The 20,017-nt window shown below is 42.2% G+C and overlaps 1 protein-coding gene across 4 annotated transcripts; it reads left to right on the top strand.

Annotated features, from left to right (window-relative positions):
- Positions 1–1,463: 1,463 nt before the first annotated feature.
- LOC109050392 (membrane-spanning 4-domains subfamily A member 4A-like) lies at positions 1,464–17,466 on the top strand. 4 transcript variants are annotated; one of them, XM_042756628.1, is made up of 7 exons: positions 1,464–1,694; positions 3,501–3,611; positions 3,709–3,777; positions 4,537–4,674; positions 4,867–4,983; positions 16,726–16,797; positions 16,908–17,466. In XM_042756628.1, the coding sequence occupies exons 1-7, from the start codon at positions 1,509–1,511 to the stop codon at positions 16,980–16,982; spliced, it is 768 nt and encodes a 255-aa protein (XP_042612562.1). In that variant the 5' UTR covers positions 1,464–1,508; the 3' UTR covers positions 16,983–17,466. The 4 variants fall into 4 exon arrangements, 2 of the variants coding, with proteins under 2 accessions (XP_042612562.1, XP_042612564.1); XR_006160082.1 differs by lacking the exon at positions 16,726–16,797 and having other exon boundaries at positions 4,537–4,567; positions 16,908–17,003; XR_006160081.1 differs by lacking the exon at positions 16,908–17,466 and having other exon boundaries at positions 4,537–4,567.
- Positions 17,467–20,017: the final 2,551 nt, after the last annotated feature.

Genomic DNA, 20,017 nt, shown 5'->3' with positions numbered 1-20,017 from the left:
CACATTCTCACTCTTTAGTTTTTACCTTTTCCCATTTCAATTGTCTATCCAATGTGCATTCCTTTCTTCTGATTTCTAACAATTATTTTTGCTGCTTAAACATTGTTATAATTTCCCAAATCACTTCTTATCTCTGCCATAAGCGGAGGTAAAGATCCTTTTGATACCCCTTCCTCCACATCAGATTGTGTATCCAAAGTCAAAACCATCCTTTTCACTAATTTTTCTTTAACAGGATTATGAAGTTGTCCTAAATTAGCTGATTTAGGTAAAGCCAATTAAACACCAAAATGCTCACTAACATTACGCAACTGATCTTTTGTGAGACCTTCAAGTTTTTCCTCTGTAGGAGCAGCTAAAAAATCCTCCAAATTATCCATTATAAATTTTTATGGATTCAAGAAAAGGAACTAATTTAAGAAAATTGAGCCACCATATCTTCCTGGTCTTATGTTTGATTAATGGGATACTGGCAAAAATTGCAAATAGTGATTAATAATTTCAAAATGAGGTTTAAGTGCTATCCCATAAAATTAAATAAACCAACTCTACAAAACCTCTTCGGTGCATCCTCATGCAGCTCAACTGCCAGCACAAGCAATCTACCTGCGTACGACACACCTAACTTAAATAACAAAAAGCGTTAATCGCTCTATACCTAACATGGGGCTGGCAAGAAGCTCTAGCGGTCTAAACTGCAACATCCTCATTTCTCCCTGATGGCCCACCTGCTATACATATATACATACTAATTAAATCACACATTTTTTTCTGAAATAAATCACGATTAATCTCACCTAACCTAAGACTGAAGTTTTTTTTAAATATTTTTTTATATTGCAATAATTTCACATGCAACATTCAAATTAATGAGCAAACAACATAAAGACAGTATATTTTTAATTATTTGTTTAGTGGAATCTTTTTTTATGACTAAAGGTGAGTATCACTGATACCAATACTACTGATGTCTCTATGAAATTGACCATTGACTACAGTCATTCAACATAACAGTATGAATAAGAGCTATCAATAATAATAGCAATAGTCATAGTATGCATGGCAGAGTGCAAGGTTTGGATGAGACCAAAATAGAAATGATGGGTTTAAATAAGAAGTGTTATGTTTAGAGAAAGGGAAACACTGCATTCCAGCATAAGAACCTTATCCCATCTGTGAAACGTGGTGATGGTAGTATCATGGTTTGGGCCTGTTTTGCTGCATCTGGGCCAGGACATATTCACAAAAATAAAAAAACAAAGAAATATGAATTAAATCAGCAAACTCTAAAGGAAAAAATATAAAATGCAGAAATATAGAAAAGTCAAATTATATATGTCAAATTATATACATGAATGTATTTTATAAGTTTCTTTGGAAAGAACATCTGCTAAATGACTTACAGTAAATTATGTAAATCAAATTAAACGTGCTGTTTCAAAATCATATTGTTCACGTTTTGATTTACTATGATTTTGAACAGGTCAGTTTGAGATTGAGAAACCAGAATGTCTCACACTGTCATACCCATGAACTCTTCAACGCTCGTCATCCAGCTGCAACCAGCAACACAAACAGCTCATGATACGACGGTGACAAATGCTCCTGGACCTGTTTATGTACAACAGATGACGGGAGCTTCACCTCTTCAAGGACTTCAGGCATTTCTGAAAGGACAACCGAAAGCCCTTGGGGTGAGAAATGTCTCATAAACTCAAATATATGACCCTGGACCCCAAAACCAGTCTTAAGTTGCATGGATATATTTATAACAATAGCCAAAAATACATTGTATGGGTCAAAATTATAATTTTTTCTTTTACGGCAAAAATCATTAGGATATTAATTAAAGATCATGTTCCATTAAGATATTTTGTATATTTCCTTTTGGAAATATATCAAAACTTCATTTTTGATTAGTAATATGCATAGCTAAGAACTTTATTTGGACAACTTTAAAGGTGATTTTCTCAATATTTTTTTTTTTTTTTTTTGCACCCTCAGATGCCAGATTTTCAAATTTCAAATCTCACTGGAAAGCTTATTTATTCACCATTAATGTGCTGTATAAATCTAAAAAAGACTGGTTTTGAGGTCCAGGATCACATATATACAATTTTTTATTTGTGCATGTCAGTGTGAGGTAAGCAAATAAATACATGAATACATTTTAAACGAGAAGCGGTGCACACATTAACAAAGTATACACAATATTTATTGAAGAATGTGACTTATTGTCTTTGTGGCAGTGCAGGAAACACCAGTATAAGATCAGGTTTATCAATTACAGAGTAAAATAATAAAGATTACAGTGTGTCAGTCACAGAGAAGAATGTTTAAGGAGCTGCAAACTATCAAAAAATGGGAATTAATCCAATCTTGCACATCTGCGAATACAATGACATTCATACAATGATAATTCCAAACTTGCAATATATATTTTTGGGGATAGTTTTCTAGTACAATCATAAGTCCATAACTACAGCTGCCATATTGTATATGTTCGGTTCTTTAACAATCTCCCCACCGAACGGGGCATCAGGAGAGGACACGTTGTTATAACTCGTTGTGGTTTTTTATTTAAAACTGATTGATTTTCCACAAACAGCATATTAATCCACAAATAGCAGGTTATAAACCTGTTGAAATAGAAAGGCTATGATGTAAACAACAATATTAGCCACATTGACATACATAATACACCATAAATTCTGAATATACTAACATGAATAAAATATAAATGTCAATATAATCAGCAATATAATTGGTGTTTAAAATTCAACGACTAAACAAAGCACATCTCTCTAAATACAGAAATACACAATCAATGTAAAACACATCAAACCAATAGCCCAAAACCACAAAGTTGTATGTTGGTCTAAAGTGAATACAGTGATTGTAATTTTAAATAGTGACGCTGTGCATAGCAATCCATTACCAATGTAAAGCGATTGACTACATTACCCATCCAGCACCACAACCAGGAAGTAGCTTATGTAACAGTGAAACGCTCCAAATTCAAATATTTACTAGAATATAATCACGGATACTATCGAGCCGACAGCGTTAAACATCAGACCGCAAGTAAGATTTTATCAACGTGACCAACGTAACAGTTATCAAGTATACAAACTGCGCACATACATAGCGGCAGCACAGCAGTAGCGCAACAAACAAACTTAAACCGCAGCTCAATATAGAGAAACAACAGCTTACCGGTGGCGCATCTCTCCTGACGAGACAACATGTCAAACCTAATACTCGCCTCCGCATATAGCCCGTGCTTATTAAGTACTGGATTCCAACATACGGATTTTATTGGTCCACGTTTCAACTCTTAACTGCCCGTGCTTTAATCAGGTAAGTGAACCTCCCACTTATTTACCTGCGTTACATTGCTGTTAAACACCCGTGACGTAGTAAACGCTACAGTATATTTTATATTGTCCTGCTTTATGAAAGACTCTCATGCTACTCACACTTCTTTTTGTCCCTCACAGACGGTCCAGATAATGATTGGTGTGATGACTCTGCTGTTTGGCATTGTGTCTACAGTTTATGCAGAAGCCATCTTTGTCTATACTGGTGTTACTTACTGGGGATCTTTCATCGTAAGAAACTACTATACAATTAAAATTTCTGTCTTTTATAAATCAAGCTAAATATTTCATCCCAAGCCTCAGTTTTGTCCTTTCTCTCTCTTCTCAGTACATTACTGCAGGCTCACTCTGCATTGCTGCAGAAAACAAAATTAATTCACCCTCCAGTTTGTGTTTGGTATGTACACAACACTTATTTTTGGGGTCTAAGCACCAGCTGGAAGTACAGAAATAGTGTTCTGTTGTGTTCATACAGATTTTCTAGAACTCAGGGGACCATGGCAGATTAGAGAACTCAGAACTCAGGGGGCCATGGCAGAGTAGGGAACTCAGAATTCAGGGGACCATGGCGGATTAGAGAACTCAGAACTCAGGGGACCATGGCGGAGTAGGGAACTCAGAACTCAGGGGACCATGGCGGAGTAGGGAACTCAGAACTCAGGGGACAATGGCGGAGTAGGGAACTCAGAACTCAGGGGACCATGGCGGAGTAGGGAACTCAGAACTCAGGGGACCATGGCGGAGTAGGGAACTCAGGGGGCGGCCATGGCAGAGTGGCCTCGGATTCCCTTAATGAAGCAATATAAATTATATATGTGTATATATATTTATATATATAAAGTGGTGTATACACAGGATATTTTGAGAATTCATGCCAAATTGCATCAAAGTTGCACCTGTAGGAGGCGCTTCAACTCCTCAACACTGTAACTGTAGGATTGGTAAAGTTGAAAATGAATGTGAATCTTCATAATATGAAAATAATAATATGAAAACATGGCCGCTATCAGCCAATCAAATTTTAGCAACTAATAACGTCAAAAGTGCATTTTTATCACACTTCATATACTTTTCTATGTACATTAACATGGTAACACAATTTTTTTAAGTCTTGCTTATTTATTAATTGTTTTTTTGTTTTGTTTTCTGCCTGTAGGTGAATGCTTCACTGGGAATGAACATTTTCAGTACGATAACTGCAGGCATTGCCATTATTTTACTTTCACTAGATTTTGTTATATGGCCATACCCTTACTGCAAGGATTCTTCCTGTTATTCAGAGGAACAGTATGATGTATGTCATCAACTTTTATATTCACAATTAACATCAAATTGTGTCAAAATGGAAATTTTATTTAATATTTACTGTAAGATCACTGTGTGGTCAGTACACAAGCCTTAATCTGCACTCTTCTGTTCACTGTTTTTATCTGGCATTTCAGAAATGATCATGGATTATTTGTGTTAATGTTTATTTTTCTCTCAGACTCTCTTCAGGGGAATCAGAGGTGTATTAATGTTATTCGCCGTGTTTGAGTTTATAATCTCCATCTGTCTGTCAGCATTTGCCTGTAAAGCCAGCGCCTACAGTTCTCCTTCTCTGGTGAGTAATGAGCCAAATCAGGACTTTCCAAACTTTTTGTATTTGTGTGCGTGTTAACTGAACTGATATGTATATAAAATGGAAATAGTTACTTTTAAGGCTGTTGACCCTTGGGTTCACGCTTTGCAAGAACCAACAAACACTATGTTTCAATGCAAATATTTATTTCTTAAATTCTTTAATCTCAAATGTTGAAACCCTCGAGTTCTTAACTTGTAAAATTGAGTTTTAATCTCCTGTTCACAGAAATGTTTGAAATTATGTAAATGTAAATGAAGTGAACTCAGCACACATCGTGTTCCCAAACATTAAACCCGCAGCGCTTGCAGAGATGGAGTTCGTGTGAAGCAGCGTTTACTGTGAACTGAGTTGCCCTAAAAACACACTGCATAAAACTTTAACTTTGATGCCACATGGTTTTACATGCATAGATTTAACCTATTATTAACACAAATTCAAAATGAAATAAAAGTCTGTAATGTTGTTGCATATGGTATATAACATTAAATATTTGTTGTTCATATTGATGATTAACTACTCTGTCTGTCTCACATTTCTTCCATGTTTGTAGTTTTTAACACTTATGTATATTTGTTGTTCCAATCAAATCGTTGTCCAACACACAATGTAATTAGAACAACATTAACATTTAAAGTTTAAACAAACCTCAAGAAAAAATAATCACATTATAAAAATTTAAAACCAACAATATAAAAAGTCACGAAAAAACCTAATCTGGAGCAGTGATTAGCGACCGTGGCTGGAGAGTACACATCTCCTTTATCAGATTTCAAGCTTTTCGCAGTATTATTCATGAGAATGAACTCTTATGATCCAATCACTGTGCTGTGATATGTTACAGTGTAGAATTCAGATCTCATGAAAGAGCTTAAACGCTGTCAGTTCAGCTCTGTAAACATGACCGTAACAATATTTATTATGTATAAAGACTGCTGATTTAACTAAAACCAGTTGGGGTTGCCAGTGGGGGAACTGAGTTCCAAACAAAGACATGAAGATGCAGCTTAAAGTTCTTTAATGGAATTGTTGTGGAGTAAATAAAAAGCATCAATGTTCAATTTATTGTTGAGCATGTTTAGTGCAGACAAGTACATTGGTAATGGACTTAAAGATGTGAAAAAATGTATGTACGTCTAGCTGGTGCAACAGGCCCCTGATCTCTAGAGTGCCCCCTAAAAATATCATTACAAGCAACTCTGTGTATTGTAAATAATATGATGGACATATACTTAAAATACCTGTGTAAGTAGTAAAACAATATAAATGCAAAAAAGTGTTTCAAGTTCAGAAATGTTTTAAGTCCCCCCTCCCTTGCCTCACAGTGGTTTGGTCCACGAGTCCAATATGAAAGAGCAAAGTTCCTCAGTTATGTGTAAGTAAATAAGGCTGTCAAGGCTATTTTATTCTTTCTCTTTAATACAGATAATGCTGGATCATAATAAATTAGTCATGACAAAAATATGATATCTGATGTATTTTTCTATGAGCGATTATATGCTTACCAATTAATACTGTAGCTTGTCACTCACTACAACTAACACTGTGATAAGCCTGTGCACGAATTGATATTAGGCGAATATTGACCTACCGATGTTTTGGGCTTTGCTCAGTACAATGTAAAGTGGCAGATCAGTGGGCTTGTTGCGGTTTAATATCTAAATAAGAGACGTCCTCGTTCCCAGACTAAACCTAAAATACTATGCGGAGGATGCAAAATAATTAATTATAATATGACTGCATGGTGAACCTATGAACTGAACTCATATTTAAACATAGTCTCCATGCTACCTGCACATATCTATCCTCACAAGTACAATTTTGGCCATATTATTTGTGTCTCCTTCAAAAATTGCTCTAGAGAAATTTTATGTTCCCTTTTAAGGGAACTTCGAACTGCGTCCTCTAGGGGTCGCTATGGAATGCCTTGTCGTGACCTGTGTCTGAAGCATACATTGAAAAACACCAACAACACATTTGCCGGCGACAGCCCATGATGTCACTACCGGTGTGACTATAGTATGAATAGGCGCTGGGAGAACACGTCATCCTCTTCTTTGTCTTCACTGACTGTTTTGTTTGAAGCGTGCATTTTGAACGTGGGAAGAGCGATATTTAGTCTATCATGGCGAGCACTAGCAAAATGTTTAGCAGATGTGTGCATCCATGTCGTCTTTATTTTGACACCTGATGACACACATGATCTCTGCGTTTTTTGTTTGGGCAAAGACCACACACGCGATATCCTTGGGGGGGCAATTTGCATGCATTGTGAGTGTTTTCTGATGAAAAGGCTCCGCTCTCGTTTGTCTCTCTTTTCGAGGAAAGAGGGGCAGCCATCTGTTTGCCCCGGTTCAGGACCCACCGCTGCTGAGCGGCTTTCTTCTTGATGCTCTGGTTTCACCTTACGATCTTTTCTGTACTTCCGTCAAGACAGTGGTCGAGAAGTTCAGGGAGGGAAAAGCGTGCTCAGCGTCCTTCATTGCACGAAGTTCCAGGTCTGGGCCTGAACATCAGAGGGGTCCTGGTCCCTCTTGCTCCTCCCCCACCTGCGGGTAGGTGTTAGAGGAATCGCAGGTCAAAGGAAGGTAGGCAAGGCCTAAGGGATGTGATCCAGACAAGGCGTCACCACTTTCATCTGGATCAGAGTGATACTTGAGTATCTATTCATTCCCTTTGGGGGTTTTACATCTGCCCTTATCTTCCCCTTCCTAATTCCTCTATAACCACCAGCTCTCCACCTGACCGAGGTTAAGTAGGAACTTCCTACATTATAGTCTCCTATGCTGGACCTATGATGTTTTGGTTGGTCCTATGGGTTCATAGTGACCACCTTATTGATAGTTCGGACCAGAGACTTCTTTGAATCGCCTCTTGAGTGGGGCTTCAACACGGTAACCATGGTGGGTGAGTATGATCCATTCTGTATGTGTGTGTATATATATATATATATATATATATATATATATATATATATATATTGTGACACGTGTCCCGAGCTCTCATCAGCGTCGCCCTGGAAACCGAGCAGTCACACCTGCTCCTGCTCGTCACGGGCTGAGCGGCCACACCTGCGGATCATCAAGGACTGCATACTTAAGCACAGCAAACGAACACAGAGGTGAGCGATGTCTCCAGCAGAGCCAGCTAATCCTACTGATCTGTCTTACTTGCAGAGAGCAGTGTGTGACCGCCAGCCCCACCATACACGGGAGAGCACAACGGACCCACCCTGCCACCGCACACCAGAGCACAGAGGAAGCTGAGCACCCCGCACCGGACCACCTCTTCTCACCACCTTATTTGTCAATAAAATCCACCCTTCGGGGAACTCACCTGTACCTACTCGTCGTGTCCTTCTTCACCCCGCCACACTGGTGGAGAATGCGGGCAGGACAGTGAAGAAGACACCGACGACCCCTACCCACGCGGGGTTTCCCCAGCCGGACTGGTTTGAGTTTTTTTTTTTGGTTTTTCCTTTCCCACACGCCCTGTTGGCTCACGTGTCTTCTCTGGTTTCCTCAGGTGGCGCTCCTCCCCCGGCGATGGAAGAGCTCTTGAAGCACCTCACCGAGGTGAGCATCCGCCAGCAACAAATTATGGAGCATATGGCCTCTCGGCAAGAGGAAACTGAACGGGAGCTCGCCGCGCTCCGCATGGCTGCCGGCGCACGCACTCCGCTGCCTGACCCCCGTGTCCAGGCCACCCAGCTGCTGCCGAGGATGACATCCCACAATGACGTTACCACGTACCTTCAGATGTTTGAGACCGTGGCCACTCGGGAGGCCTGGCCCACAGCGGAGTGGGCCCGGATCATCGCCCCGCTGCTGACGGGAGAAGCCCAGCGGGCTTATTTCACGCTTCCCCCAGAGCTCAACGAATCGTACGCGGAGTTGAAAAAGGAAATCCTGGGGCGGATGGGACTCTCACCGATCAGTGCCGCTCAGCTCTTTAATGAATGGGTTTTCGACCCACGACAGCCGGCCCGAGCTCAGGCGGCCAATCTCTCCCGTCTCACGCAGCACTGGTTACTGGCCGGGGGTCCCAACGCACACCAGGTAGCGGAGCGTGTCGTCGTGGATCGCCTCCTGCGGGCCCTTCCTCGCCCGCTACGTCAGGCAGCCGGCATGCGGAACCCAGCGAACGTGGACGAACTAGTGGAGGCCATCGAGCTGGCGGAGGCCACCCAACACCGGGAGGTTGGGGAGAGAGCGCCGCCGTTTCCCCGGAGGGAAGGTCCAGCAGCTCCGCACTACGGTGTACCACCCCCAGACCGACGGGCTAGTCGAGCGGTTTAACCAGACCCTAAAACAGATGCTGCGCCGGGTGACGGCCGAAGATAAGAGAGACTGGGACAAGATGCTGCCATACGTCCTCTTCGGGGTTCGGGAAGTCCCTCAGGCCTCCACTGGCTTCACCCCATTTGAGTTGCTCTTCGGCCGCCAGCCCCGTGGTCTGCTCGACGTGGCCCGAGAGGCCTGGGAGCAACAACCGGCCGTACACCATACCACCGTGGAGCACGTGCGGGAGATAAGGGAGTGGATCGACCGAGTGATGCCCATCGTCCGGGAGCACCTCGTCAAGGCGCAACAGGCCCAGCAGCGACACTATAATCGGGCGGCCCAACCACGGGAGTTCCAGCGAGGAGACCATGTTCTGGTTCTGGTCCCGACGGCCGCCTGCAAATTCCTGGCCACCTGGCAGGGGCCGTACACCGTCACCAAAAAGGTCGGCCCCGTCACATACCAAGTGCGGCAACCCGGAAGACGGAGAAGGGACCAGCTGTATCACATCAACCTCCTGAAGCGCTGGGTCGGAACTGGGCCTCAGCTCTCGGCCTACACCAAAGCGGCTCCCGTGGTTGTGGACATGGACCCTCAACTCTCCGCCGCCCAGAAGACCGAGCTGCAGCACCTGGTCAGTCAGTTTCCGGATGTGTTCTCCCCCCAACCGGGCGGACCCACGTCTTGGAACACGACGTCCGCACGCCACCCGGAACCATCGTCCGGCAGCGGCCCTACCGTGTCCCGGAGGCTCGGAGACACGCCATCGAAGAGGAAGTACAGGAGATGTTGAGGTTAGGGGTAATTGAACCATCTCACAGCCCATGGTCCAGCCCCATCGTCATGGTTCCTAAGCCCGACGGCACCCTCCGCTTCTGTAATGACTTCCGCCGCCTCAACGAAGTCTCCGAGTTTGACTGCTACCCGATGCCCGGCGTCGATGAGCTGCTGGATCGTCTGGGAAGGGCCCGGTTTATATCAACCCTCGACCTCACAAAGGGATACTGGCAAGTCCCCCTCTCGGAACAGGCCAAGCCGAAGACGGCCTTCTCGACTCCAAATGGACACTGGCACTACCGGGTCCTTCCCTTCGGGCCTCCACGGAGCACCGGCCACCTTCCAGAGGCTGATGGACGTCATCCTCCGGCCGCATCAGGCCTACGCGGCGGCCTACATCGACGACGTGGTAATACACTCGGAGACTTGGGAGGACCACCTAGAGCGGCTGCGGAGGGTGCTATTGGAACTACGCCGGGCTGGACTGACTGCCAACCCCCGAAAATGTCACCTGGCCCTCTCGGAAGCCAAGTATCTGGGATACCAGGTGGGTCGGGGCCTGATCCGACCTCAGGAGAAGAAGGTGGCAGCGATCCTCTCCGCGCCCCGGCCCACCTCCAAGACGCAGGTGCGGGCCTTTTTGGGGTTGGCAGGGTATTATCGCTGCTTTATCCCTAACTTCTCCTCCTTAGCCTCTCCCCTGACAGATCTGACCAGGAAGGGGCAACCGGAGAAGGTCCAGTGGACTCCCGAGACGGAGGATGCGTTCAACCGGGTAAAGGCAGCCCTTACGACGGAGCCGGTATTCCGAGCGCCCGACTTTAACTGTCCCTTCCTGGTGCAGACGGACGCATCCGACACCGGGTTGGGAGCCGTCCTCTCCCAGGTCCATGACGGCAAGGAACACCCGGTGATCTACATAAGCCGAAAGCTGACCCCCACGGAACGACGGTACGCTACGGTGGAGAGGGAGGCGCTGGCCGTCAAGTGGGCAGTCCTGGAGCTCAGGTATTACCTCCTCGGCCGCCCCTTCACTCTCATTACAGATCACGCCCCCTTGCAGTGGATGGCCTGGGCCAAAGAGACGAACGCGAGAGTGACGCGGTGGTTCCTGGCGCTCCAGGACTTCAACTTCACCGTGCAACATCGAGCGGGGACGGCCCAACGCCAACGCCGACGGACTCTCTCGGGTTTGGGCAGCTTTCACAGGTCTGTCAGGGTCCACTCCCCGCCCTCCCCCAAGTCTCCCCGCTTCTCTCCACAGGACTAGGACGACGCTTGGGGGGGGGGGAGGGTGTGACACGTGTCCCGAGCTCTCATCAGCGTCGCCCTGGAAACCGAGCAGTCACACCTGCTCCTGCTCGTCACGGGCTGAGCGGCCACACCTGCGGATCATCAAGGACTGCATACTTAAGCACAGCAAACGAACACAGAGGTGAGCGATGTCTCCAGCAGAGCCAGCTAATCCTACTGATCTGTCTTACTTGCAGAGAGCAGTGTGTGACCGCCAGCCCCACCATAGCGGGAGAGCACAACGGACCCACCCTGCCACCGCACACCAGAGCACAGAGGAAGCTGAGCACCCCGCACCGGACCACCTCTTCTCACCACCTTATTTGTCAATAAAATCCACCCTTCGGGGAACTCACCTGTACCTACTCATCGTGTCCTTCTTCACCCCGCCACAATATATATATATATATATATATATATATATATATATATATATATATATATATATATATATATATATATATATATTAATGTGCCTGGTGGTTATGTGTTTATAATCCTTCTGTGACATTTCTTTGCAGTGTTTTTCCAGAACCGGTGGGTTTCTGTCCTTTCTAAGGTAGGTCATCTGTGAGCAACCCCCTTGGCTGGATTCAGAAACCGGGTGCTCGACTTGCAGTGTTACTTCACTCGTCAATATTGTGTCCAGCCAGAATGATAGCCCTGGTTCCAGCTTCATGCTTCCTGGATCATGCGGCCAGGTCATAGGCTTCTGCGGGAGCCTTATTGATCATCAGGCCCCCAGCACGGCACTGCAAAATTTCCTCGATGACCAACTAGGTCGCTCTAAGGGGCTTCCTGGTCACCAGGATATCTCCCCTTGCTGAGGCATTGAGCGGGAAGTAAAGGTGGCGTTTGCGAGAACCTTCTTGGGTAAAGCTGTCTCAGACAGTGCTCCCCTTGCCACAGAGGGTTGTATTTGAGCTTGCCTCTCCCATTTGGCTCAGTTCTTTCGGGCATCTGTGACAGGTGCTTGGGAAGTGTTAAGTACACACGCTAAGCTCTGTGTGCTTTCTAAAATCCACATGGTGGCAAGTGTGCACATTGAACACTTTGCGCACTTTCTAAAATCCACATAAATGGTGAGTGTGCACACAAGACTCTGTGCACTTTCTGAAATCCTGTACAGTAAGGGTAACGCGTATTAGCTTCTTCCCTTTCTCTGAGTTGGTTAGACCCCGGTACCTTGAGCTCCACTCAACCAGTGTGTCTATTAACATACTTTGAAGCGTCGCTCCCCTCAGCATTGAGGTTTATTGTGTGTATGGTGCTTCCTTTCGGGCGCCTGAGTTCTCTCCCCTTCTGAGGAGTTGAATTCCCCACTCCATGGGCTGTTCTCGTGGTAGTTTAGCAGCGCTACCCTGCCTATGCTCCCCTACTCCTTTCTGAATTCGGAGTTCTCCTCTCATGTGAGAGTTGAGTTATCTGTTTTTCCAGAGCACCTGGAACCAGCAGTATCAGGTGAACTAGGCCCTTCCTCCGTCTCTCTGATGCGCTGGGTTGTGCTCCCTCAGCTAGATAACCTACTGCTAGCTGTTCCAGCATTGGAACATGCGGTAGGTCAAGCTTCCCTCTCATTTGAGAGCTGGGTGTTTGCCCCCCACCCTCAGCTAGATATTTACTGTTAGCCACTACAGCATTATACCATAGATCGAGTTGATGAGTCTCAAACATATTGGTTTTGGGATGTACCATTCCATCTATGAGCTTCATTTTCAGAGTACCACGAAAGCCCATTAGAACAGTATCCTAAAATCCATGTTATGGTAAGTGTGCACGTGAAGTCTTTGCGCACTTTCTAAAATCCACAAGTTCGCATGCTAGTACTTGGAGTTCTTTCTAAAAACCTATATGGTAAGGGCTTTGCGTGGTTGCTTCATGCCCTTTCTTGAGCTGGTAAAAGCCCCGTTCATCTTGGGCGCCACTCCACCTATGTATCCTCAGGATACACATTTAAACAGGGTGTTGCTACTAGGGATCTGTTGAGACAGTTCCTTCAGCAAGCTTATGCAAGAGCAAGCGGTAGCCCCTGTGTGACAGGCCAAGGCTTAGTATGATGCTAGGCTCTTGGTCGTATCCCTTTAAAGGAATCTATTCTTGATTCTAAGCCTTGAACTCTACCCCGGGCCCAGGAGTCTGGCCCTAACAGGTAAGTTTTGGTATGTAGTCTAGGACATTGGCCGTAAGGGGTAAAGTCACAGACAGCCATCTAACATCCCAGGGGCAACTCTGATAGAAATGGTAGAGTTGGTACTTAGTGCTCGCCATGGTTCTGGCCTCCACTCCCCTCAGCATGGTGGCATGGGTATACTGTTCCCCAAAGCGACTGCTAGAGGACGCAGTTCGAAATTCCCTTGAAAGGGAACGTCTCAGGTTACTTATGTAACCGTGGTTTCCTAAGTAGGGAATGAGACACTGCGTCCTCTAGCTTCATGCCATGCTATAGACGCAAGTTTCAGATGAAGAAGTGGATGACGTGTTTTCCCTGCGCCTATTTATACTATAGTTGCACCGGTAGTGATGTCATGGGCTGTCGCCGGCCAACATGTTGTTGGTGTTTTTCAATGTATGCTTCAGACACGGATCACGACGAGGCGTTCCCCCATAGCGACCCCTAGAGGACGCAGTGTCTTGTTCGCTACACAGGCAACCATGGTTACATAAGTAACCTGAGAAGTTTATTGTTAGATAAAATTTATGACCAATACTTAACCCTCTAAGCGCCAAAGTCGCAAAATTGCTACAACCTCATACTTAATAAAATAGACTGTAGTTCCCATTATGGTGTAATATCTTATTTGTATTCCCTACCACTAGATGGCAGACATGTAGTACTTCGATTCTAGACCAACATTACATCATGTTCCTATTCAAAGTGTTCGAGGAAATAGCAGAGCAAGTGAGCTATCATGTCATTGATGCGGAAGCAGTTCAGTTAATAGCGTGCGTGTAAATGGTGAGGTTTGTGAGAGAAAATCGGAAAATGGCTAATAAAAAGTTGTACCGTGAGGATGTGTTGCAAATGTTATTCACCGATTCTGACTCTGAAGGGGAATATTTGCCTTTATTTGGAAATGACGATCGGTCGTCTAATGATCGCGCTTCTCCCAGGTACTTCTTTACAGCGCATTGGTGCCGCCATGCAAGGCAAGAGTGTTCACGAAGCGCAAACAAGTGATCATTTCGACCCTTTGCCCAACGGCGATGGGGGTGGCAGGGGTGAACATGGTCATAGTGTCCATAGGAGAGCTGTTGCTGATTGTGCACGCTCTAAAGGCCGCCAGCAGACAGTACAGGTGCAGTCAGTGTGGAGTAGGTGCGCTCTGCCCTGTGCCATGCAATGAGAGGTACCATACTCTCAAGCACTATAAACTGTGTCACCTAGATATCTGATTCGGCAGATAGCTGGTCAACTGATCAAAAAATAGCATGCATTTTACTATGGCACAGTAATACAGTAATAATTTACTACATTTTAAGTGTTTTTTGTTTTTTTGGTTTCATTTTTTCCCCTGATCATTTGGAATGAGAATTACAAAAAATAAATAAAAAAAAGATAGTAATATAGTGATAATTTAGTACTTTCTCCTGTTTTATTGTTGGCTTGCTCTTTTGTGATCACTTGGAATGAGGATAAAAAGTCACACACACACACACAAACATGCAAATAAGTTCAAACATCAATTCAATATCTACTATTTCCTGAATATTATGAAATTTGAGATGGCCACCCCCTGATTACATGATAATATGCAAATTAGATGAGTATATTTACACCCTACATAAACTTTCGGTCATGCCCAACATTTTTTCTAATTCACAGTAGATTTCTATCTTTAAGCCCTTTCAAGCCACAAGCTTTTGAAATCTTGACATCAAAATACAGCATATTTTCTAAAAAAAACCCTGGCGCCTGAAGGGTTAAAATCTGTCCCAGCCACCACTAATTTATTACAAGAGTATCCTACTGATCCAGGGACAATCATTTAAAATAATAATAATTTAAAAATTAATTTAAAGATAATATAATAACGTTGTATAGTCTTTAACACTTTAGACAGCCAGTTTTACTCACTGAAATATTTATTTGTCATAAAAGTATTACTTCTAATAGTATTAGAGTCTTACACACATGCTATACAGATAATGTAGAGTCGTGCATTAATTTGAGTGATGACATATCATGTGGCTTGATGGAGCGCAGGAGATGCAGATAACATGATCTTGACCTTTAAGAAACTTTCATTAATGCTGTCACATAACAAATCTGATCAAATATAAAATTAAATGAATTGCTAATAACTACATTGAAATAAAAATATACAGCCTGTACAAATATTAGAAATCATGAATATAAATAATTGGGAATCATGTAAATCACGTAAACAATAAAAACAGTGCACATTTCATTTTTCTATCATAAAATTTATGTAGTTTATGTATGTTTCCTTACAAAGGTCCAGAAATGTGTGAAGTTTTTGGTCAGGTGTTTTTTTTTTTTTTTTTATGTCATTACGTTGCTGTCTTGCCGCCAGCCAATTGCTGCGTTGCTGATCATGGTTTTGAGTATCAATACATAGCCCCTTTTAAACCAACCCATGAACACACGATTATCTCAGGTAACTTAATCCAGTCATACTTATCAACAACAGGTGTGTTAAAAAAATCAAATTAGCCAGATCCTGATTAGCGAGATGATATCATCTTGGGCTATGTCTACATTAATCCGGATGCATTTGAAAACGGCATTTTGCGTTTTAAAACGCTCTCCGTCCACACTAGTGTTTTCAAGCGTTTTGCAAACTTTGTCTCATCCACACTGATACATCAGAAAATGTTAAATTTTCTTTCTGCGCATGCGCAAAGCCTCAAAAAAGCTCACTGCAGATGATACACACGGAACAGACATGATACGTTTTTATGCAGCTCTTCTGACAGGATTATTTTATTTACGAAAAGAACTCACCATTCACTGATGCATCCAGGTCACACACACTCTCAACTGTATGTCTGATCTAAAACACAACTGCCCCCATGTTTTGCCGCAAATAGCAATTGTGAGAAAATTTGCTTTCACCTCTGCAGGACTGTGATATGAAGAGTGTACAAAGTAACACATCTGTACCAATAGTGTGATAGCACATAACATGCACAATACTTGACGAATCATAATGATTTGATTTCATTATTATGTTTAGGTGTGTGTGTCTCATTATCTCCACGACTTTAGTTCAGTTCTTCGTGTTTGATTGTCCAGACTCTTAAGGATTAGTCTTACCTGTCTGCTGGTGCTATTGCATTTATGGCATCTCACAGTAAGAAGGAATAAAATATTACATTTTATATAGTATTTTTTTTTTTTAAACCATAGGTGCAGTTTGCGCAGGTTTTATCACCACAGTCCTCTGATTTCACACGTTTACATGATCATAACAGCTCGGAGGTAAGAAAAGGTTGATCCCCAGTTTAACTGGACTTTGAGTAAAATGGTGGTAAAAAAAAAAAAAAACATTATATATAAATATAATTTTTTTGTTGTTGTTGTTTTTTCAGATACCTGTGGCAAGCAGCTCTTCCATTCATCATCAGCCTGCAGACACTCCTCCACAATACAGTGAATCCAAATAAATATGAATAAGTGGGCTGTTACCTTATGAAACAAAAAAATATATGGGAATGTATTAGAACAGTGGTTCCCAAACCTGTCCTGAAGGACCCCCTGCCCTGCACCTTTTGTATGTGTCCTTCATCTAACACCTGATTCCACTCATCAGTTCGTTAGTAGAGACTGCGAGAACTAAATTGGTTGTGTCCGATTAGGGAGAGATGCAAATGTGCAGGGCCCTCCAGGACAGGTTTGAGAACCACTGTATTAGAAAATATAATGCGATTATATTAAATAATATATATATATTGTTATCTTACATTTTTCAACATACTGCAATATATACTGCGCCACAATTTTACATGTAATACACTTATACACATAGCTGAACACAAACTTTTCTCTCACTTTATTGTTTGCATAGTTACACATTCAGTATATGAAAATATTTGTGACGTATTAAAAGAAAACTGTACTGAAAAGATAAATAAAAGTTTTGGACTTTTAGACGATCAGATGTCTGGTTAAATTCATGGCAACATTATGTGTGCGCACATACACAGAGTATCATTTTATCACATACATATCTAGATATTGCAAAGAATGTTATTGAGTACATACATTACAATGTATTAAGTAATCAACAATATACTATTCAGTGTATTTTAATATACATTAAACAATTTAATATACTGATTGATAATATATGACAATATGTTTTCGTTGCGAATGGTTTGTGGTCCTGCCATTGTGTGTGTGATGCTTTCGCGAGACGTTTGTTTTCTAAAGCTAAGAAAGAAACCACTTGATCAGATAATAATTGCCGTACTTTGTAAGTCACATACAGTATGAATATTTTATTAGTTACTTTTTAAATGGATGGCAATCAAATTACAGTTACATCTAAGAAATTATTTTAGATTATCAAAGTAACTACTTTGAATTGTCAAAGCATCCTAAGCTCCAGTTCTGCTCACACATTTCATACCACTTGCAGAATATGCAAAATTGTAATAATTGTAACAAAATAAGAGGGATCATAAAAATTGCATGGTATGTTTATTTAGTACTATCCTGAATAAGTCATTTCACATAACAGATGTTTACATAAACTCAACAGGACAAAATAAATGAATTTACAGAAACTGTCCCACACAAAGTTTACATACCCTTGGATCTGAACACCATGTGTTGTTTCCTGGATGATCCATGACTGTTTTTGTTTTGTGGTAGTTGTTCACAAGTCCTTTGTTTGTCCTGAACAGTTAAAGCATGTATTTTGTATTATGCTGTGAAATACATTTTAAAAGTAACCTTCCCAACCCTGCCAATAAACAAAGTGACTACAAATCACAGGAAACAGAAACAAACAAGGTAGAATGCAAACTATAAGGGTACAAGTGACAATAGCACAGGCTTTTGGACAAAAAAACTAAATATAAACATGACAGTATCACACATCGCTTAAGAAATGGAGCATTTCACGAGTTCACGCTTACATATAATTAGCTGAAGTATGATAATGTGTTTTTGGCGTCCTGTCCGGGGAAGGGCTCCAAGCTTGGGAATGGCCCGAACCTAGAGTACCCCTAAAAAGCAATTGAGCAAAGGACAGCCGCCAGGCTAAGAACGCCCCCCAAAATAAGCACTGAGTACTGGCTCACCGCCTGTAAATATGTAAGAGTTTATTAGAACACTGAATTCAAACAAAGATTTGTTTCATGTGTTGTTGATTTGTATATGTAAACAGGTAATGTGACGGTTTATTTAATTAATTCCCTCATTTTGGTTGTTTCCTCATGTTAGTAAATAAAGCAATTGAGAGTGAGTGGAAGCTGCTCAAGCAGCTCATCAAACTCAACAAACTAAAAAAAGAAACAAAAGAACAAAAAACACAGAAGAGAGAAAAGCAGAGAAAAAAAGAACAGAAGAGAGAAAAGCAAGAAAAAAAGAGACTTTTGACTGAGAGAGAGGAGAGAAGAGCACAGGAGAGAGACTAAACACCTTAGAATGTCCTTTATTTATACATTACAAAATAGCTTTTTTGCTTTTATGGGAAAAAACACATAAGTTTATACATTCCCAAGCTATAAAAACATGAATAAATAAATAAACAATAAAAGCCCTTAAACACTCAATTACAAACCTTCTCAAAAAATGTTAATTTTAAATCCTTCAAAACCATCAGGTTCACATAAAAACCCATCAACTCCCCAAAAATGATAAAAAAACATCACATTATTAGTAAGTTTGTAAAAAGCATATTCCAACGTTAGTCTTTTTTTAATAAAACAATTAACCATAAAAACAGGATCTGTTTCACCCCCCTTTGCTTCCACTTTATTTTTCCTTGTAACCCAAATTGCAAGCTTGATTAAACCATACAAAAAATTTAAAATAATCACTTTCTTCTTTTTATATCAACAGAGTACTTTGGGCCATAAATGAACAGATTAAAACTAAAACAACCCAACAGTCTTATACTCCAACATTTTGCCAATTCTAAAATATTTTTTAAACGAGAACATTGCATAAAAACATGTAAAACACTCTCAGACTCACCACAGAAAGGACATCCCTCCCCCAACTAAAGGATCTAACCGCGCTATGTGTCTGTTCGTAGCTAATATCCCATATACAATTCTCCATTGAAGATCTTCTATTCTCTTCTCAATGGGTCTTTTGTACAGGGACCTCCAGCTTCCTCTCGGAGGAAGAGTCTGACTCCAACACTGAAGTCCATTTTGTTCCTTTGAAGTCTTTAAAAATTTTTATAGTTGCAGTTTTTAAACACACTCTGTAAAGGGTTTTCCTGGTAAGCGTTCTAAAACAACTCAACTCGGGGATTTTCATAGTCACTGTGTTTCCAGGGGCTTCCTCCCAATCTTCATCCTTTAGGGAGATTTTAAAATCAGGGAAACCATACGCCTCTTTACAGGTTTTTGGAGCAGTAACATTTAAAAAATCTCTTGCTGCTCTTGGGAGTGCCGACTCTAGTTCGTTAAACAACCGTTGGGTGGTCCTTACGGATCTGAAGCCCACCATATCAGCCAGTTCC

Source organism: Cyprinus carpio, chromosome A5 (genome assembly GCF_018340385.1).
Source record: "Cyprinus carpio isolate SPL01 chromosome A5, ASM1834038v1, whole genome shotgun sequence".
Classification (NCBI taxonomy): domain Eukaryota; kingdom Metazoa; phylum Chordata; class Actinopteri; order Cypriniformes; family Cyprinidae; genus Cyprinus; species Cyprinus carpio.
This window is presented reverse-complemented; position numbering and strand designations above follow the sequence as displayed.

Bases quoted from the DNA above. Each gene is read 5' to 3' on its own strand.
- LOC109050392 (XM_042756628.1), top strand. From the start codon at position 1,509: ATGTCTCACACTGTCATACCCATGAACTCTTCAACGCTCGTCATCCAG. The intron at 3,778-4,536 runs GTATGTACACAA...TTCTGCCTGTAG, and splicing joins CACCCTCCAGTTTGTGTTTG to GTGAATGCTTCACTGGGAAT. The intron at 4,675-4,866 runs GTATGTCATCAA...TTTTTCTCTCAG, and splicing joins ATTCAGAGGAACAGTATGAT to ACTCTCTTCAGGGGAATCAG.